At 39.3% G+C, this 19,309-nt stretch overlaps 1 protein-coding gene across 3 annotated transcripts in view; it reads left to right on the top strand.

The window, feature by feature from the left end:
- The first annotated feature begins 6 nt into the window (after nt 1-6).
- The window catches only part of Braf (B-Raf proto-oncogene, serine/threonine kinase), a 117,764-nt gene continuing 98,461 nt past the window's right edge, over nt 7-19,309 (top strand). For 2 of the 3 annotated variants that reach the window (XM_028768425.1, XM_028768426.1), the window contains exon 1: nt 37-119. In XM_028768425.1, the coding sequence (XP_028624258.1) occupies nt 54-119 (66 nt within the window). In that variant the 5' untranslated portion in view covers nt 37-53. Of the gene's footprint in view, nt 120-19,309 lie in introns of all 3 variants that reach the window. The other variant, XM_028768427.1, reaches the window with a different exon arrangement.

Genomic DNA, 19,309 nt, shown 5'->3' with positions numbered 1-19,309 from the left:
GCGGCGGTGGCGGCGGCGGCGCGGAGCAGGGCCAGGCTCTGTTCAATGGCGACATGGAGCCCGAGGCCGGCGCTGGCGCCGCGGCCTCTTCAGCTGCGGACCCGGCCATTCCTGAAGAGGTGAGTGGCGGCGCCATCCCCCAGTGCTCGCGCGTCGGGGGCTCGGCGGGCCAGTGTTTATGTGAGGGACCGAGGCAGCGGAGGGAGCCCCGGCAGTGCTTGGCAGCCGGCGGGGAGGTGATTATCGGCCGAGTGTCCCCCTCTGTCTTGTGGCTTCTCGCTACGTAAACATACACGATGGCCCAGGGGGGTTCCCCGGCCCCCACCCAGATGGGGTTGGAGCAGCGGGGGCAGAGCTGGAGCCTTTCCGTAGGGGGCGAAACTCTGGGTTGGTGGAGAAGGTCACGCCTGGCTGAGGCTTCCAGCCCTGCATCCCTGAGATGTTTTCCTTTTTGCTAGCCGGCAGGGACGGCGTCGAGGATGGAGCTTAGTGGCCAGGGCAGTACCCCTCGATCCCCTTAGCCCTAGTAACCGCCGTGTGTGATTACTCCCTGCTCGTAGGGATGACGGAGCGCATCTCTCTCCACTCTCCTCACTATCTTCCCATTGTAGGCCCTTGTCCCCTTCCCACTTTGCTACTTGTTTGGGGGGGGGGGGGTTTTTCTTTTGACCGGTTTTGCCCAGGGGATGATTTTGGCGTAGTCTTTACTTTTTTAACCCCCCCAAATGTACTATTCCGAAGCTTTTCCCATCCTGGTCTCCGATCCCCGAATAATAATGTTTGTCAGTGCTTCCTTGTTGACCCGTAACCTCTATCCTCATCCACCACCCCGCTCATTTCCCAACTGTACCGACTGGCTCCTAACCTTAGCTTCCACTAAAGAGCATTTCTGCACTTCTCTTGCCCTAGTCCTCTTGAGGGCCTCTGCTTCATTCCACTGCTCCCTTACCTCGTAATCAGTTGTCTTCATAAATCCTTTTGGACACTTTGGAAGCTACTCACTCCCTGAACCCCCAAGCTGTCAAGATTCCATCAGGTCTCACTTGGCCCTTTGCTCCCTGGCTGGCACTGCTGGCGATTTCGGTTAGTCTTTCAGTGAACATTCACGCCTCAATTGATATCCTTCGTGGGGTTTTTATTTTGAGTGGCTTTAATTGAGCTGCGTCGCTCCCATTTTCGTCCCATTTTTTTTTTTTTCCTCTTTCGTGTTTACCTGTCTTTAGTACTTGGCTTTTGTTAGCCTTTCCTTGCATCATTCAACTTACTACATTGTCAAATTACTTAATTTATTCTCTTTTCTCTGTATGTAAAACTTACTATGTTTACTACTTGGGCATTGTAGCACATGAACAATACCGTATTTTACAAACAATTGACTAGAGTGACTTAATTTTGTTGATTTTGCTTAAAGATAAACCTGCTGCTTAAGTTTCGCAGTTCTCACACTACCTCTTGTCTCTGCAATGTTCTTTTTCCTGCTTCATTATATTTACTTGGGAAATTCATCCACGACTCTCGATATCTCATTAGCAGTTTGTTCACAGTAATGTTCGTTTTCTACCTTTGGATGCCATCTATACCCAGAATGTGTTCAGTAGCATCATTTGAGCTGCCCCGGATTTTTCACATTTTTTTTTATTTCTTATTTCTTTTCATTTGAATCCATGCTCAGGTCAGTTTCCACTTGCATTTCTTTATCCGGCCCCCTCCCCCCACCCCAGCTTCTTTGATTCTAAGGATAAGGCTCTTCCCTTCATCCGTTTCCTAGTTCAGTCTGTTTCCCTTATCCCTCCTTACCATTCATTCTGTCTTGTTTCCTGGCTTTTGGTACTTCACTTGCTGAAGCTTCCTCTTGTCTTCCCCACACCTCCACATTCCTTCTTATTTATAAACAACTTTGTTCCGTTGACATGGAAATTTATTTTTAGGATACATTGTTTTTAATGGAGAAATGCTAGGGGTCACATCTGCTGTCTATTTTCTCCAGGAATCGGATATGCCTTTGTCTTACTAGACACAGGTGTCTCGGTCTTTACTCTGCAGTGCGTTGTCTTGAACTGTCTAGATGTGTGAGGACTAGCATCGAAGTATGCGCAAGTTAATGGATGGAATTATACAACGGTAATTCTCAGATATGACACTGACTTGTTAGGACAGTTTGCATTTCTGTTTGGAAGAGTTTGTTATTTACTTGGGAGCTAGAGCATTTGGATCTCTTACCTTCTCTCCCCCACCCCCATTCTCTTCTTTCTGAAGTAGTATTAGGGCTCTAACTTTCTGTTTTGACACTTTCTAGGCAATGCTTGAGAATCTCGAGGCTAGATGAAGTTAAATTAAATCACCAATAACTGAAGGCGTATTTGTATATCCTGAAACTGTATTCTTAATTTATTTAGTTAAAAGCAGATGTTTCCCATTGCCCCTTCCCAGGGTTTAATATTTGGTGATGATCAAAAGAAAAAAGATGACAAATATACATAACAAAATAAATCCTTCCAGGAAGCAGTATCATGAAGCCCAGGATTGTCAGAAACTTAGTATGTGACTGAGGCTGTAGTTAAAAGTCCTGCTCCTTCTGCCACTACTTCCTAAGTGCTGGCCTTACTGACATGTGCCCTATAACCAAGTTTAAAGTTAATGTCAATTCAGAGGAAACCGAAGTATCCTGTGGTCTTCTAATGAACTGTCTTTTTATATGAACTTAAAGGAATATCTTAATTAATTATTAAGTAGATGGAAAGATAAAAAATTGTGGATGTGTATAATGACATTTTATTATAAATTTTATTCTTACCTAAGTTTTAAAAAGTTTGTCAAAGAGAAATTTCAGCTGCACCAAAAACTAATTACAAAAGGAAAACATATCCATTACTGAAAAATTAGAGGAAAAAAGTACAAAAAGTGCCTACAATGTTTAATTGCTATAAATATTTGCATGTATTACAGCTAGTCTTTTTAAATGCTTGTGCAATATTTTACATATAGATTTGTGACCTTTGAAATGATAGTACAACAAAATTTATGTGTCCCTAGAAAAAGTATGATTTAACTGATAAGTTTTTTGGACATTAGGTTATTATTTTTTTAATTGCTGTTATCAAGCATCTTCAATGTAGAATGTAGACATTTGTATGTAAAATTATATTAGAGAATGAACAGATTTCGTGGTCCATTTTTATATTATTGTATAGGTTCCAAAAATAAAATATTCTGATAAATAACAAGAATTTACTAAATGTTTATATCTTATAATCTTGCTATTAAGCATTTAATTCTATTTATATTTCCTTGATGGTACTTTTTTTTGTGACCTTATGGTATGACATGGTACATGGTATATTGTCAGATGGTTAATAATAAATACATGTATTATTTAAAATGTGTGATACTGGGGTGTGATATTTATTACCTGTTCCTTTCATGATGTGTTTTTAGAGAAGAGAGTTTCTTAAAACTGTAATGCAATTAGAATTGTATTATTTTCTGCTTTCAAGATCTCTTAGCCAGTCTTGACTAAGCTGTATAATTATAATAATGCACTGGCTAGGGAATATTCTAGGATGGGATCTACTTTATAATGAAGCCCACTGTAATAAAATACATCTTTGTGAACCCTGCCAGGTTAGGTTGTATCATACCTCTGAAAAGTGGTATTCTCACTAAGGTAGGAAGGTGTGTGTGTGTGTGCAGTAAGTTTTAGCTGATGCTATGAATACTTGCCTGGGTATATGCAAAGATTTCCTTTGGAGGGGGAAATTATAAAGTGGCTGTCTTCAATATGTCTGTGTTCCTCCCTTTCTGAACCTATTTCTTTTTCCTGACTTAACACCTTCCTTTAGGCATCCATTCACCCTTTTATTTGAAAAAAAAAAATTGTATCAGTTGTTTATATATGCTGGCAATCTATTGTAAGTAGACCAAAAGGAATGTTGGACTGGATAGTTGAATTATGGAATGTCTTAAATGTAATTGAAGATTTGATTTAATTGTGTTTGGAGGCCAGAAAAATTACAGTAGTTCAGCAGACTAGAGCAATCAGACTTTGCTTGTTTTTCTTTCCCCCATTTTACTGATCAGGACGAATAGTCTAATGGCAGCTGAAAAGCCATGTTCTGGAGTGACAAAGAAGAAAGTCCGTGTTGTTTTCACAGTGCTTTGGTGTTTTCTAAGGCTTGTTACCTACCAAGTCACACAATGGAGCGTGGGCTCATTCCTCTTTCCCCTTTATCTCCAATCATAAACTTGCTTTCTCCCTTAGAGCTGCAGAGATGCGTTTTGTTTCGTTGACAACTTAATATTGATTTAAATGAGTACTTTGTGAACTTCTAGTCATCATCCCCTTCGTCTTAGAAATCTTGTTTGCTCCTATTCCTGGATTCCTGTGTCAAATTCCTATTAGGATAAGCCTTTTTGTCAGCAGCTCTTGCTAGATTTTGTCTTCCTCAGAAGTTAAATCGTTTGCAGCCCCTTATTCTTCCCTCTTGCCTAGCCCAATTATAAATAGTTATAGAACTTCTGAATTCAGAAGAAGTGGGCCTGTTGGGGAGCTTTTCTCGTTTTTGAGGTCATGCTGCGCTTTCTTTGCCATGGTGCTAGAGATAACTTCATGTTAATATAACAAAGCATGCATCCTCATTGGCTCACACAGTCTTTCTTTAAACAGTCTGTGGACGAGTTGACTCTAAAAGGCAGATTTTTTGGTTTTGGTTTTTTTTTTTCAGTCTTGACTAACCAATTTGCTAGCATACTTAATGAGCCATGGTAGTCTTGAGCAACTTAACACAGTCTATATACCTAACTTGAGGCAGTTGTTTCTCCCTCTATTGTTATTTTGCTTTCTGTGTTTTCTCTTGATATTTATTTATTTATTTATTTATTTATTTATTTGAGACAGAGGTTCTCTGTGTAATTCTGGCTATCCTGGAACTTGCTCTGTAGACCAGGCTGGCCTTAAACTCAGAGATCCTCCTGCCTCTGCCTCCCAAGTGGTAGGATTAAAGATGTGCATTACCACCACCTTGCTCTCTCTTGATTTTTAGTTAGTAAATAAATAAATAAATAAATAATTGGTGTTACTTCCAATATCAAGACTATTGACTGTGTATCTAATATCAAGAAATTGATGCCCAGTAAGTTTACACTCCTTCCTGGGCCCTGCAAATGTCCTTATACAGAATGTAAAACTTGTTCTGAGCTCAGTTAGCTTTATTTCTTCTGGAAGCTTAGTAATATCAAATAAAACCTCATTTTCTATGCAGCTATAGTTCCTGATAGCACTTCTGGGGAAGATGTACCATAGTATGATGGTATTCCAGTAACTCCAGCGCTATACTGGCTGACCAGCAAGCCCTTGGGGTCCTTTTGTCTCCTGCCCTCCAGCTTTGGCAGATGCTGGGAATCCAAACTCAGGTCCTCGAGATTGACAGAAAGAATTTTTACCTGTTATTGAGCCCTCTCCCCAGCCCCAGAGTTACTTTAAGGAGTTCTTGATAGTAGAACGTCTGATAATGTATAAGGAATTTAATATTCACTTAAAAATATCCTATTTTCTATGAATGCCAAATAGTTGTTTTTATAACTTTTTGGTGTTGTTGTTAAAAGTACTATTTTGCTGGGTATGATGGTGCATACCTTTAATTTCAGTTCTCATGAGTCAGGACAGGCAGATCTCTGTAAGTTTAAGGCCATCCTTGTCTATACAATAAGTTCCAGAACAGCCAAGGCTCTCTCTATATATATTGACCCTGCTTCAAACAAGGCAAAACAAAAATACTATTTTAATTACATTCAAATAACTAATTGATTTTAGCTTTTGTTTCTTTGTGGGGTAAGGGGTGGGGGGAAGGAGGGAAGGAATGAAGGTGAACCCAGGGCTTTTTGTATGTCAAATGCACAGTTTGCCATGAGCTGTACCCACATCCTCATTCCCCCGTCATATTACTCTACTTCCACAGAACATCAGGTAGGAAACAGATGAAAATTCAGAAAATTCAGGAGTCCTTACATGGGTATTCTAGGCTGTTGGAAGTACCTATTTCTGTTGGTTTTTAGTGATTGCCTAATATTTCATCCATAGATTCTTCCTACACATGGCTTCTCATATTAGCAGAAAGTTACACAATTGCAACAAAATTTCTTTATATGAATACATAACTCACTCAGCAAGCTTTGCTGGCGCCTCTTGATCTTCCCCCACACCTCCTTATCCTGTAGGCTGAACTTCTGTTAGCCCAAATGTGGTTTAGAGGATTGCCATGAGAATAAAGCAAGGTCATAACTATGTAAAAACTGTCACTAGTATTTTTTCTGCTGATTTGGAAGACAAAAGCGACATATAATTAAGACATTTCTTCCAGAAATCTTTGTTGTATATATTTATTTTAAATGAAATCTAGTAACAGACAACTTAGGCTCTAGTTATAAAAATTTGACAGTCCTTTAGGATCGATCTAAAACTTGGTGTTGACTATATTCTGTTAATGTTGTCTTGAAACTGCCTTTGAATCCAAGAAACATAAAATAGCAACATATTATTGACTTATTGTATAAACAGTTCAAGGATAATAAGATTAATGTGATAGTACAAGGGCCAGCTATGTTTTTATGACTTTGCTTTGGCATTTTTAAAACTATGGTCACTATTAGCTTTGCTGGCACCTAAAACTACATTGCTGACTTTTACATTGAGTTATTTTATAGAACAGTAATAGATATTCATATATTCAGCAAACACTTGAGTGTCTACAATATGAAAGGTAATATTTTATGAGTTTGGGAATATATTTCAAAACAAAAATCTGTGCCCTTTTTGTAGCTTATTTTCTGGTAGAGAGGTACATGTTGGGAGAACAAATAACCCATAAGTAGACAAAAAAGGCAACTTGTAGTCTGTCTGTGGTAGCACACACCTGTAATCATTTATGATGCTCAGGAGGTGGAAACAAGAGGATCAGGTGTTCAAGGTTGTCCTTGGCAACTTTAGGCACTTGGAAACCAGCTAGTACTACGTGGGACTGTTTCAAAAACAAATGAAAACAAAACCAAAAATCCATTCAAGAAACAAAAGAAAGTATTTCTTTATAAATAATTTTTTAGATTTATTTGATGTGTATGAGTGTTTTGCCTGCATGTATGTATGTGCACAATGTATGTGCCTGGTGCTAATAGGGATCCAAAGATATGTTGAATCCTTAGAGTTAGGGATGATTCTTAGCTTTTGTGTGGGTGCTGGGAATCAAACTGTGTCTCTGCAAGACACAAAAGAGCAACAGAAATTCTTAACCACTGAGCTCACTCCCCAGACCCCTCTTTTTAAAAAATGTTTAGAGTCTCACTAAGTAACTAAAGCTCTGAACCCAAGCCGTCCTTGAACTTGAGATAGTCCTGCCTCAACCGCTTGAGTGCTGGGGCTAAAGACATGCACCATTATGCCTGGCTTCAAAAAGGAGATTAAATAGTATGTTTGAAGATAATAAGGTCTGTGGAAAATTTCAAGTAGGCTGAGGTTTAAAACAAAGGAGAACAAGGCAGACCTCAGGTTTAGAAGGTGGCATTCCTGTAGAACTAACACTTGTGTGAAGAATGTACCTTGCTTATTTAAGAAGTAGTAAGAGGCCAGAGTTGCTGGAGTAACTCAAAAGAATTGAAAGCTAGTGGGAGATGAAATTCCAGAGGGCTTGGGGCATGGCCAAAGACTGTTGTAAAGGAGTTTAACATTTTAAAGGAAAAGGAAAGCTGAGTGACCTGATCTCACAGGTTTGTGTGTTTATTTGTTCATGTGTGTATGCACATGTGTATGTGTGTGTATGTGTGTGCTCATGTATGCATGTGGAAGCTGAAGTTGATGTCAGTTGTCTTCCTCAATTTCTGTCCACCTTATCTTTTTGAGAGAAGGTCTCCTAGTGAACCTGACCTTACTCATTTGGCTAGACTGTCTAGCCAGCAAGTGTCAGGAATCCTATTACAAGGAGCTTTTCATCATGGCCAGTCTTTTACATGGGTATTGGCAATCTAAACTTGGCAAGTGCTTTGCCAACCAGGCCCCAGTTCTTCTCACATCTTAATAGGAACACTTCGGTTACAATATAGAGTATAGACACTAAGGGACAAGGTAAGAGAACTATGGAGGACAGAGTAGTATCAAGAGAGCAGAGAAAGGAGTCAGATTTTGAATGGCTTGAAAGTAGATCAAATCTGATGTGTTTTACCCTGCCTCCAACAACAATGCTGGTGATTTAACCCAAGACTTTGTACAATGTACCACTGAGCTACATCCTAAGCCCTTGGATTTGTTGATAGACTGAATGTAAAGTGCTGGGGGGCGGGGGGGAGATGTCAATGGGAAAGAGAAAATTTAGGTCAGGAGTTCATTGTATGGGATGCTAAGTCAGAGGCAGATAGCAGATGCCGTCAAGAGTTTGAGTAAGTAACTGGATTTGTGACTCTGGAGTTGAAATGAGGCCCTGGGGCAAATACTGTTCATGATAGCCATATTTTATTTTCCTTTTTATACACAGCAAGTTAGCATTTCTACTTTGTAGTTAGGTAGGTATGACCAAAGGATTGCGTTCCAGCTAGTAGACTATGGAAACAAATGATGTGTTCCAGTTCTAGATGTGGCACATATAAATAGCCTCCATTCTAGCTGGGCATTGGTGGCTCATGCTTTTAATTAATCCCAGTACTTGGGAAGTAGATGCAGGTAGACCTCTGTGAGCTAGAGGGCAGCCAGAACTACACAGAGCTACCCTATCTCAAAAACATTCATTTGAGAACTTAGGCTGATAGACAATTCATCATTTATAATATGGCCTGGACTGAAAAAGTATAATAGCTATCGTTTCAGTTCCAGCAAGGGGGGAGCGGGCATGGAATAGAATAAAGGAGTTTTGGTTTGGTTTGTTTGTTTTGTTTTGTTTTTGAGATAGGGTTTCTATGTGTAGTTCTGGCTGTGGAAATATAGATCACTTTAATAACCAGATAAACTAATTGCTATTAGAAAGCTGGGAAATAGACCTTATTGCACTCCTTTTGGGTATTACAACAGTTGTGACACAACTAGAGTACCATACTCTCCATCATTGAGAATTATAAATCAAATAGCTCTTTTTACCTTAAAATTACTCAGTCTCAAGTATTTTGTTATAGCACAAAATGGGCTAAGATCAAGAAGTGGATCATGACAAGTGAGGGAAATAGAATCAAGAAATTATGTTTTTAATTTTAATAAATTTAATTTTTTTGTTCTTTATCATGTCTGTCCTGGAACTCAATCTGTAGATGAGGCTGGCCTTAAACTCCTGTCTGCCTCTGCCTCCTGAGTGCTGGAATCAAAGGAGTGTGCTTCCGCCTAATTAATTTTTAAAGGTTTTCGAGAGAAAGAATTGTTATATGATTCAAAATGACTTCAGATTCATAATCATCTTCCTTATTACCCTAGGTGTTGGAACTGTTTGCATGTGTTCCCATATTAGCCTCAAGCGAACATAATTTTTTTTGATGATGAGAATCCTAAAGCTATAAGATGCTAGAAATGACACATTAGAACAAAACCCCAAATATTTCAGAAAAGAAAAGAACTGCTGAAGCAGTGTTTCTGTAAAGGCAGAAGGAAAACAGGCTTAGTGTATAAGTAGGAAGGATGGCTTTCAGTTCAATACTTTATGATAAAATAATGACACAGAGCATGTGACAATAAATGCTGCTGGGCAGTGACAGTGACAGCTGAATCTGCTCAGGATCTGTTTGGCTTGTGTCAGGCTTTTGTCTCTAGTAGAGTAGAAAGTTTCATCCCAGAGGATCATGACATTTCAGGAGAGAGGTGAGAGTTAGAATTTAGCGCCACACAGGGGAGGATGGAGTGCCGACACATAGTAAAGTTGGTGGGCAGTGCTAACTTAGGAGAAGCTGGACAGCACTGCAGGCTTCCTGACCTTTGGTGTTGCGTCTGCACAGTTAAATGTAACTTGACAAGGCAATTTAAACGCTTGGTATGAGTCACTCTCATTTCGACTCAAATAAAACATGAATTATTACTGCATGAGTTATCTATAACTCTTCTGTCATGACTTTTAGCAAAATTTTGAGAGATTTGGAGACTTGATTTTTCTTTTAAAGAAAATTTCTGTGCTGGGCATGGTGATGCATGCCTTTAATCCCAGCATTCAGGAAGCAGTTGCAGATGGATTTCTCTGAGTTCAAGGCCAGCCTGGACTATGTAGAACAGCGTCCTTATGCTTGAAGTGACTTTGACACTGTTCAGTGAAGCAGTTCCCACTCTGTACTTTTTTAACATTCCAGATTGTACTTGGTTTTGTTTACACTTTTCTTATTGCCCCAAATATAAATCCCACCTCTCCCTTCTCTGCCCTCCAAACCTCCTATGCTCCAGTGACCTACCATCTATTGTAGGAAGTATTCTTAATCCCTTTCTAAACCCGCCCAATTAGGTGACTTTGCTTTGCTCTTGACAGAAGGCATCCTGTATCATTTTACTCAGCACATTGCAAGTTTGTTTGGGGTTTTGTTTTGTCTTATCAGCTTTCTCTAGACTAACACTTGTCAGTCACTGTCAGACTTTCTATGATGTTGAAAGTGTTCTCTGTTGCCCAGTGGCAGGCTGCTGTTCATTCAGTTTGCCTGGCAGCAGTGATGTACTAAATTTATGTCATTTTCAGATTAAACAGTCTCATGTAATGAGTAGCTGTTCCGTCAGTGCTGTGTGAGAGCATTTTATTTCATTGCAGTTTTATTTTTAGATCTTTAAACTCTGTGTGTGTTCCACTGTGTGGTCACAGAGGTCAGAGGGCAACTTTATGGAGTTGACTCCTTATACCTTTATGTATGTTCCAGCTGTTTAACTCAGGACACTAGCCTTGTGCACCAAGTAGTTACCTGATCTGAATGCTCTTAATCCAAAGAGTGACCATTAATCTGGGATGTGCTAGTTTTTCTTCTCCAAAGTTCTGTCTTTAACTGTAGTTTTCCAGTTTGTTCTCAGAATTGTGTTGATTTATGCAGTTCTTAAGTTCTTCTGTAATGATTGGTGTTTTCTGCTCCATTGAAAATTTTGTGTTATAAGGGGTTCAGACTTTTATTAAGTGTTCCTTGCCATTCTAAGCCTGTGTGTGACACCTGTAATCTTAGCAAAAAAATGAGAAAAATTAGGTAGGAAGATATTAGATTTTGTACCAACCTAGGCTGTTTACAAAAGTAAGTTTCCTACCCATCCTGGAAAAGGTTCTTGGGTTGATAGAATATCTTAGTCAGTTGAGGACCCAAGGACCTAAGTTTGATCCCAAAACCAATGTAAACACATGAATGTGAGCCCACGAGTGTGTACAAACACACACACACACACACACAACTCTTTTTCAAAGGACCCAAGCTCATTTACCAGCAATCATGTCCAAGCAGCTTATAACTACCTATAACTCTAGGTCCAAGGGATTTGACACCCTCTTCTGGCCTGCAAGGTACCTTCACTCAGGTACATACACATCTAGACACGTATACATATTTAAAAATAAATATTTTTGTAAAAACCAGGTGTGGTTATTTGCATTCAGTCCTAGAACTGAAGAGGCAGAGAAAGGGGGATCCCTGAGACTCACTGGTCAGCTAGCCTAGCCTATTTGGCAAACTCTGGGACATGAGCGACTCTATCTCAGAGAAAAAGTGTGCACGGTGCCTGAGAGTAATACTTGAATTTGGCCTATGCACACATACAAAAGAGTTCTTTCCACTTTAGAAAATCTCGGAATTGATGACAGCACCACTTACACAGTATTTGTGACTGAAATGTTTTCCATGGCAGTGTAAAGTTGTAACTGTCAATAACCAAAGGAATTATTTGTATAAGTACAAGCAGCTCTCATTTATCATAGTCACCTGTACATTTTAAACATATTTTCTTACTAATTTATTTTTCTTGTAATTCATAGTAGAATTAGCATTAGTAGATATTGCTAGTTCTTAAAATTGTATCTAGCTAAATTATCTTTGAAGTAGGATTTACAGCAGATAAATTGATTTCTGTTTTTATAATGATGGACTGGGCTTTGTTTGTTTTAGGCTCTGCCTCTTGTAGCCCAAGCTTTCCTCAAACCCACTATGTGCTATATAGCTTAAATCCTTCCTCTTGAGGGCTAGGATTACAAGCATGTGCTACCACCTTGCTAGGAATGTTATTTTATTTATTTTGTTTTTTTGGTTTTTTTGTTTGTTTGTTTGGTTGGTTGGTTGGTTTTTCGAGACAGGGTTTCTCTGTGTAGCCCTGGCTATCTTGGAACTCACTCTGTAGACCAGGCTGGCCTCGAACTCAGAAATCCGCCTGCCTCTGCCTCCCAAGTGCTGGGATTAAAGGCGTGCGCTACCATTGCCTGGCTAGTTTTTTCCTTCATACTGACTTTTAGAGCCATTTTTGTTGTTTGGAGGGTGTGTGTGTGTGTGTGTGTGTGTGTGTGTGTGTGTGTTTGAATGCATAGTGTTTGGTCTGAGTGGTCTAGTGGCTCAAAAGCTGTTTATCATAGTTCCTAGTTTCAGAGATAGTACTCTTTCAAGATTTGGCGGAAGAAAAGATAAATCACCTCTGTAGAAAGGCCCGCCCTTATTAGGGAATTGCTACTAATAATTTTTCTTTTTAAATTTTATGTATATGAGTCTGAAATGTTATGCACGTGACATGTACCATGTGTATATGAGTGCTTACCAAGGCCAGAAGCCTGTATCGGATCCCCTGGAACTGAAGTAATATGCAGTAATTTTCTTCTACCCACTTGGGTGGGTATTAGGAACTGAACTAGGATCCTCTCTGCAAGGGGAGCAAAGGAATAAGCTAGTACATTGTTCAAAGTAACCAAGAATAGTTTTTAAAAGTTAAGCAGAATTGCATGTAAGAAAACATATATTCTGAGTCAAAACCAAGCCTTATAGCAGGATAATCTAAACCAAGCCTTATAGCGGGATAATCTAAACCAAGCCTTATAGCGGGGTAATCTAAACCAAGCCTTATAGCAGGATAATCTAAACCAAGCCTTATAGCAGGATAATCTATGACTTAAGTAGTTCTCCTTGAATATATATACCTAAAGGTAGTTAAACAGAACAAGCCAGGGGTCACTGTGTAGCCCTGGATGCTCTGGAACTTGCTGTGTAGACCAGGCTGACCTTGAACTCAAGTTGCCCAGCTGCCTTTGCCTCCAGAGTGCTAGGGCTAAGTGTGCACCACCACAACTGGCTCCCTCAAAGTAAATTCTGAAAAGACAAAAACTAATAACTAAGCAGGAATTCAAATGTCAGGGAATATGGCAGTTACCAAATTTAAAACAATTGCTGATTCATTTTAAAATGAAGAGAAACTATAAAAATGACTTCATATATTTAGAAAAAAAATAGACATTCTTGAGATGAAAACTATTGTGTATCAAATATATGAAAAGTACAACAGATTATTTTTAGGTGAAGAATAAGTGGTTGCTTAGAAGATAAAGCTGAAGAAATATGTCAAATTAAGCCTACAGTTAAAAAGATTGAAAATGCTGAAGAGAGCAGAGACGACAAGAAGATTGGGAGATGGGTTGGAAGTCTAACATAGTCAATCAGTGCTCTAGAGTAAAATATTGCAAAGTTAATATTTGAAGAGTGGGTTCTGAGTGAAATTTTTCCAGATCTAATAAGAAGCAGCTGACAGATGTAAGAAATGCACTGAATTTCTAGCAATATAAGAAAAAACAAGTCTGTATTCAGACAGATCATAGTAAAACAAAGAGAAATCCTGAAAGCAGTCAAAGAAAAGAAAGTCGTCCTTCACAGAAGCAACTTTGGGGCCAGGGCAGTGGCTCGTCAAGGAAAGGGACTTGGTATCAAGTCTGAACTGAGTGGAAGATGTGAACAGACTCTTCCCTTCGGCCTCTGCGCCCCCCATATACATGGCATGGCAGCATATACGTCTGTCTCCACACAGGCAATAAATAAATGTAATGAAAACATTTTAAAAAGAAGCACCTATGAACAGGCCATTGACAGTTTAGAATTAGTAAATATCAGGAGCACAAATAAAAATGTAGTTCGACAAATTATCAGCCCTTTGAAATTATGGAGTACATAATTAAAGTAAAAAGTCTGGTGCAAGGTGGAGTGAAGAGCAAAGAGGAACAGCCACTGAAATAAGTGATAATTGCGTAAAATCCTAGCGATCCTTAATGGAGATCCACAAATAAAAGCAGTGTTCTAAGACCTTTATTTAGGAGAGATAGGAGGTTGTCCAGTGTCACTACTTCTAGTCAGCGTTGCACTGTGCACTGAACATCTTGTCCTTTTGTAGGAACAAACAAACAAACAAAAAAACCATTAAACACACAAACATAAGAATTGGAAAGGTTGCAAAACCTAGCGTGGGGGAGGCACTGGGTTCAGTCCTGGTACCACAGCAGAGCGGGAGAAAAGAGATGTCTGCCCAATTGAAGATCACAGCTAGAGAGTCTCAGTATCAAGTGAATTATCATTAATAGTAAGACAGTTTCTTTATTAAATGTCTGTACTGTTGATAAAGATAACTCCAAATATGGAACACAAATATGCTTTCTTTAATTTATGTCTCTAGTTCTACTATACTAATTTACTCTTCCGGAATATCACAGAACAATCTTTCTAATCTTTTATTTTTGTACTCTCATTATTTAATAGGTAGGCACACAAGCAAATCTTTAGGTATTACTTGACACTGGTTACTTGTAGTTTGCCTTTATGCATTGTGTATATGTATCCAGGTCACCCCAACTCCAAACTAAAAATACCTCTTCTTGACGTTGCTCCTGTCTTTTTTTTTTTAAATAACCATGGAACTGAAGATGTTCTACATGCTAGGCAGGGCCTCTGTTGCTGCTTTTGACATCTATTTCTGATTTCTTACTACCTGCACTTACTAAGCACTCACTCAGACCTTACTTCTTGACAGTCTCTGCATTTCTAATCACTTTGTTCTTTTAACCACCAGGCTACCTGTACACTGTAATGAGTGTCTGCCTGCGTTTTCTGTATTTCTTGGTCTTAGTTATCTGAGTGTTTCACTGACATCAAGTGAACTCAGCAAGTCAGTTCTAAACTCAGTTATCTTTGCCTTTAAGTTGAATCTCCTTTTGTCCTGGCAAACTTCTCACTTACTAGAATTTATGCTGGATGCCCCATAGTAGTACTTTTGTTCTGTGTTCCTGATTTCTCTAAAGTGTAAGGACCCAAATCCTTTGACTTACCATCTGCCATGATGCTTCTATTTTATTCATCTCAATCACTCTAGTTTAAGCCCTGATTATTTCTCTCTTAAGACCCTTTTATAGCTGGGCAGTGGTGGCACACGCCTTTAATCCTAGCACTTGGGAGGCAGAGAGGCAGGTAGATTTCTGAGTTCGAGGCCAGCCTGGTCTACAGAGTGAATTCTAGGACAGCCAGGGCTACACAGAGAAACCCTGTCTTGAAAAAACTTAAAAAAAAAATCCTTTTATTTTTGTTTTGCCCATAGTTTACTTCTATTTTTGATCCATTATACCTACTCTCTGGTCAATCTTAAGCTTTAGCTATTAAAGTGTAAGGAATTTAGTAACATAGTAACACCCTGTTGTTTACAAATTAAATAAAATGTATTCGCCTTCACTCTCAAAACCTTCCTGATCTAATAATCACAGTCCTGTCTCTTTGTTCTTCTTCCTGTGTTTTATTCTGGAACAAACCATAATAACTTTAGAGTTCTGAACATACTGAGCTCCTGTGATTGATGTACTTTGTCGTTTGGTTTGATTTGGTTTGGAGTTCTGAGACAGGGTTTCTCTGTGTATCCCTGGCTGTTTTGGAACTCACTGTTTCAAGGTTGGCTTAAAACTCAGAGACTCTCCTGCCTCTGCCTCTCTAGTACTAGGATCACTGCCCAGCTATTTTCTTTAGACTTTGCCAATATTTTTAACAAGGAAGACTAGAAGTAGAGTAATTTTGCCAAAAATAAATCTTTCCTAGGGTATTATTTGGACTAGAGATTTGTTATTAAAGGAGAAGAGAATCTACTGCTGAATGCTCCTCAGAGTTAGCTGATCTTGGGGAAAGAGGAATGATCATCTAAAGGATCTTAGGGTAGATTTTTAAGTATAGCATGTAGAATGTCTGAAAGACATAAAAAGAAAAGGGAAGATTAATACAAAATGGCAGATAGTATGTAGAAAAGGTTGTGGATGGATATGCTTATGTAGGAATCAGTGGGTTGAACATACTCCATGGCAAGTTAGTTGGGGAAGGGATACTGACTTGCTGGGACAGTTGCTTACTCTAAGGAGTTGGCTCAGCAGGTAAGGGTATTTTTGGATACCACAAGGTAGCAAGAGAGGACCAATTTATAAAGAGTTATCTTCTGACTTCCACATAAAGTAAACAAGCAATTTCAGAACCTTCCAACCCCATTTCTTTACTTAAATATTAGCTTCTAGTAGATTAAATTTTTAAAAAGGCAACGCTGAAATAAAACCTTTTACAAAATTAACAAAGTTGGGGACTGAAGAGAGAACCCAGCAGTTAAGAACTGCTCTTCCAGAGAGCCTGGGTTCAGTTCCAGTTGTGTGCTCTGCTGATGAAGCATGAGCCTAGCCCAGAAAAGAACCTTTTCAATGACTCAAAACCTCTACAGCAACAACCAAAACTGATACATGTGACCACATTAAAAACAGACGGCCAGAGAGATGGCTCATCATTTAAAGGTGCTTGTTGTACAAGTCTAGTAACCTGAGTTTGATCTCTGGAACCCAGGTAAAGGTGGAAGGAAAGCACAGATTCCAGAGGTGTCTTCTGACCTCCACATGCACACTGCACTACATATGCCCATACTTAGAAAGAAAAAAAGAAAGGAAGGAAGGAAGGAAAAAAGGAAAGGAGCGAGGGAGAAACTTCTGTTTGTAAATACCTTATTAAGGTGTCCGAGAGGTAGTTCAGTGGATAAAGTACTTGCCTTGTATGGTGTTTTAAATAGGAATGGCCCCCATGGACTCACGTGTTTGAATGCTTGGCCATGGGGAGTGGCACTATTAGGAGGTGTGGCCTTGTTGGAGGAAGTGTGTCACTGTAGAGGTGGGCTTTGAGGTTTCATATGCTCAAACTAGGACTAGTGTCACAGTCTCCTGTTGCTGCCAGCAGATCAAGATGTAGAACTCTCAGCTCCTTCTCTTGTGTCTCTCTATATGCCACCATGACAATAATGAACTAAACCTCTGAAACTGTAAACCAGTCCCAATTAATTAAATGTTTTCCTTTACAAGAGTTTTCTTGGTGTCCCTTCACAGCAATAGAAACTCTTAAGACATCATGAGGATCAGAGTTTACATTCTCATCATCCACAAAAATGCCAATTGAGCATGGCAGTCACCTGCAATTCCAGCTTTTGGAGCGCTGGGGTGGGCTCTCCAGAACAAGCAGGCTAGCTAAATGAGCGATACGGGTGAGCTCGGAGTTCCACTGAGAAAGACTCCTGAGGTCAGCCTCAAGCCTCTTTCTAGTTACATGGACCAACGTCCATGTGAACAGGCATATATACAGGCTCACATTCCACACACATGCTCATGCAGAAACAACCCCCACTTATTAAGAGACTAAAGGACAGTGTGTAAGTGAAGATTCTTGCAACCCACCTATATTAGTTAATAAGTTCTTTCAAAATTTAGTAGCCCCTTGTGTTTCCAAAACATAATAAAAATAGCAAACAGGTTACAGTTTCTGAGGGGCAGGAATCAGCAGCTTAGCTGGCATAGTTCTGGCTTTAGGATCTCACAAGGCTAGAATTACCAAGGATGTAATCATTACAAGTCTTGAGCCAGTGACAGTCTTCTCTCTTGCTTCCTTATATGGATATAGCAGACTGCAGAAGACCCACTTCCAGATTTACTCACAGGAGCCTCTTCATAGCAAGACAGCTGACTTTTTAGAAGAGAATGAAAGTCATTTTTTAAAATTTATATTTATGTTTTATTTTATGGATGTGGGTACACTGTCACTCTCTTCAGAAACACCAGAAGAGGGCATCAGATCCCATTACAGATGGTTGTGAGCCACCTTGTGGTTGCTGGGAATTGATCTCAGGACCTCTAGAAGAGCAGTTGGTACTCTTAACTTCTGAGCAGTCTCTCCAGCCTCGCCATTGTCTTTTAATGGCTTAGTCTTGGCTATATTCTGTTAGAAACAGGTTAATAACTCTTAAGCCTACATTCAAGGGATTCAGATCATTAAGGACATTTTGGAGGATTCTACCATAACAAAAAGAGTGGACTAACATGAAAGATATAAATTAAGAATGTATAAGATTTAAAAAATAGCAAATAGAAAAGGGAAAAAAAAGCAAAAACAAAAGAAGCTAACCCTAGACAATGGCATGAGAGAAAGGCTGGAACTACTTCTAGGGAGGAAGGGAATCAACCATAGTGAATCAGGGCATAGGGAAGAGTACTAAAGAAAGCTAGTGCATTGGAGCAATAAGGACTCAATTATGTGAAAATGCCATCGTAAAAAAGACTGGGGATGTAAATGCTCAGTGGTGAGTGCTTTTCTTAACCCATGTGAGGCCTTGTGTTCAATCCTTACTAGTTAAAACAAGAACAAAACAAAAACTTAGGAGGAGTAGCTCCCTGGGGAATTTGGGGCCAGACCCTGGCTCAATTACAACCATGACTTTGTATGCTGACTTACTAGAATTTTTTAAAGTAGCTATGTAATTATATATAAGAAAGAAACCCTAAGCATTTACTGTGTTTTTTATGCTCCTGGCTGGCCTTTATGCAGCTGGGAGGTATGCCTTTAGAGAGTTGTAAACACTCACATGGAGATTGTTGAGAAACTTTTCTAAGTTCTTCCATCTTCTGAGAATGTGTAGACTAGAAAGACTCTTTTCAAGGAAACATAACAGCATGATTGAGGGTATCCTACAACTTGTCAGCCAATTTGTCTCTATTAGAGAGTGGTATCTGCTGCTCAGTGGCCTAAATGCTTCTGGATATCATCGAGCTGCTGAGGAAATCAAGTGCTCTTAACTTTATTTGCAGAGGGCTTAAGGGATGAGTTTCTTGTTCAGCCTTTTGTTGTATTGTTTTCTGTTTTTGAGGCAGGGTCATACTTTGTAGTCCTGGATGGCCTAGAACCTGTGTAGAGCATGATTGTGAGCTGCCATTTGGGTGCTGGGAATCAAAACTGGGTTCTCTTAAAGTAGACTTTAACCACTATTTATTTTATTTTATTTTATTTTATTTTATTTTATTTTATTTTATTTTATTTTATTTTATTTTATTTT

The sequence above is a fragment of the Grammomys surdaster genome, unplaced genomic scaffold, assembly GCF_004785775.1.
Source record: "Grammomys surdaster isolate TR1022 unplaced genomic scaffold, NIH_TR_1.0 186, whole genome shotgun sequence".
NCBI lineage: Eukaryota > Metazoa > Chordata > Mammalia > Rodentia > Muridae > Grammomys > Grammomys surdaster.
The sequence above is the reverse complement of the archived record's forward strand: the minus strand, read 5'-3'. Positions and strand labels throughout refer to the sequence as shown.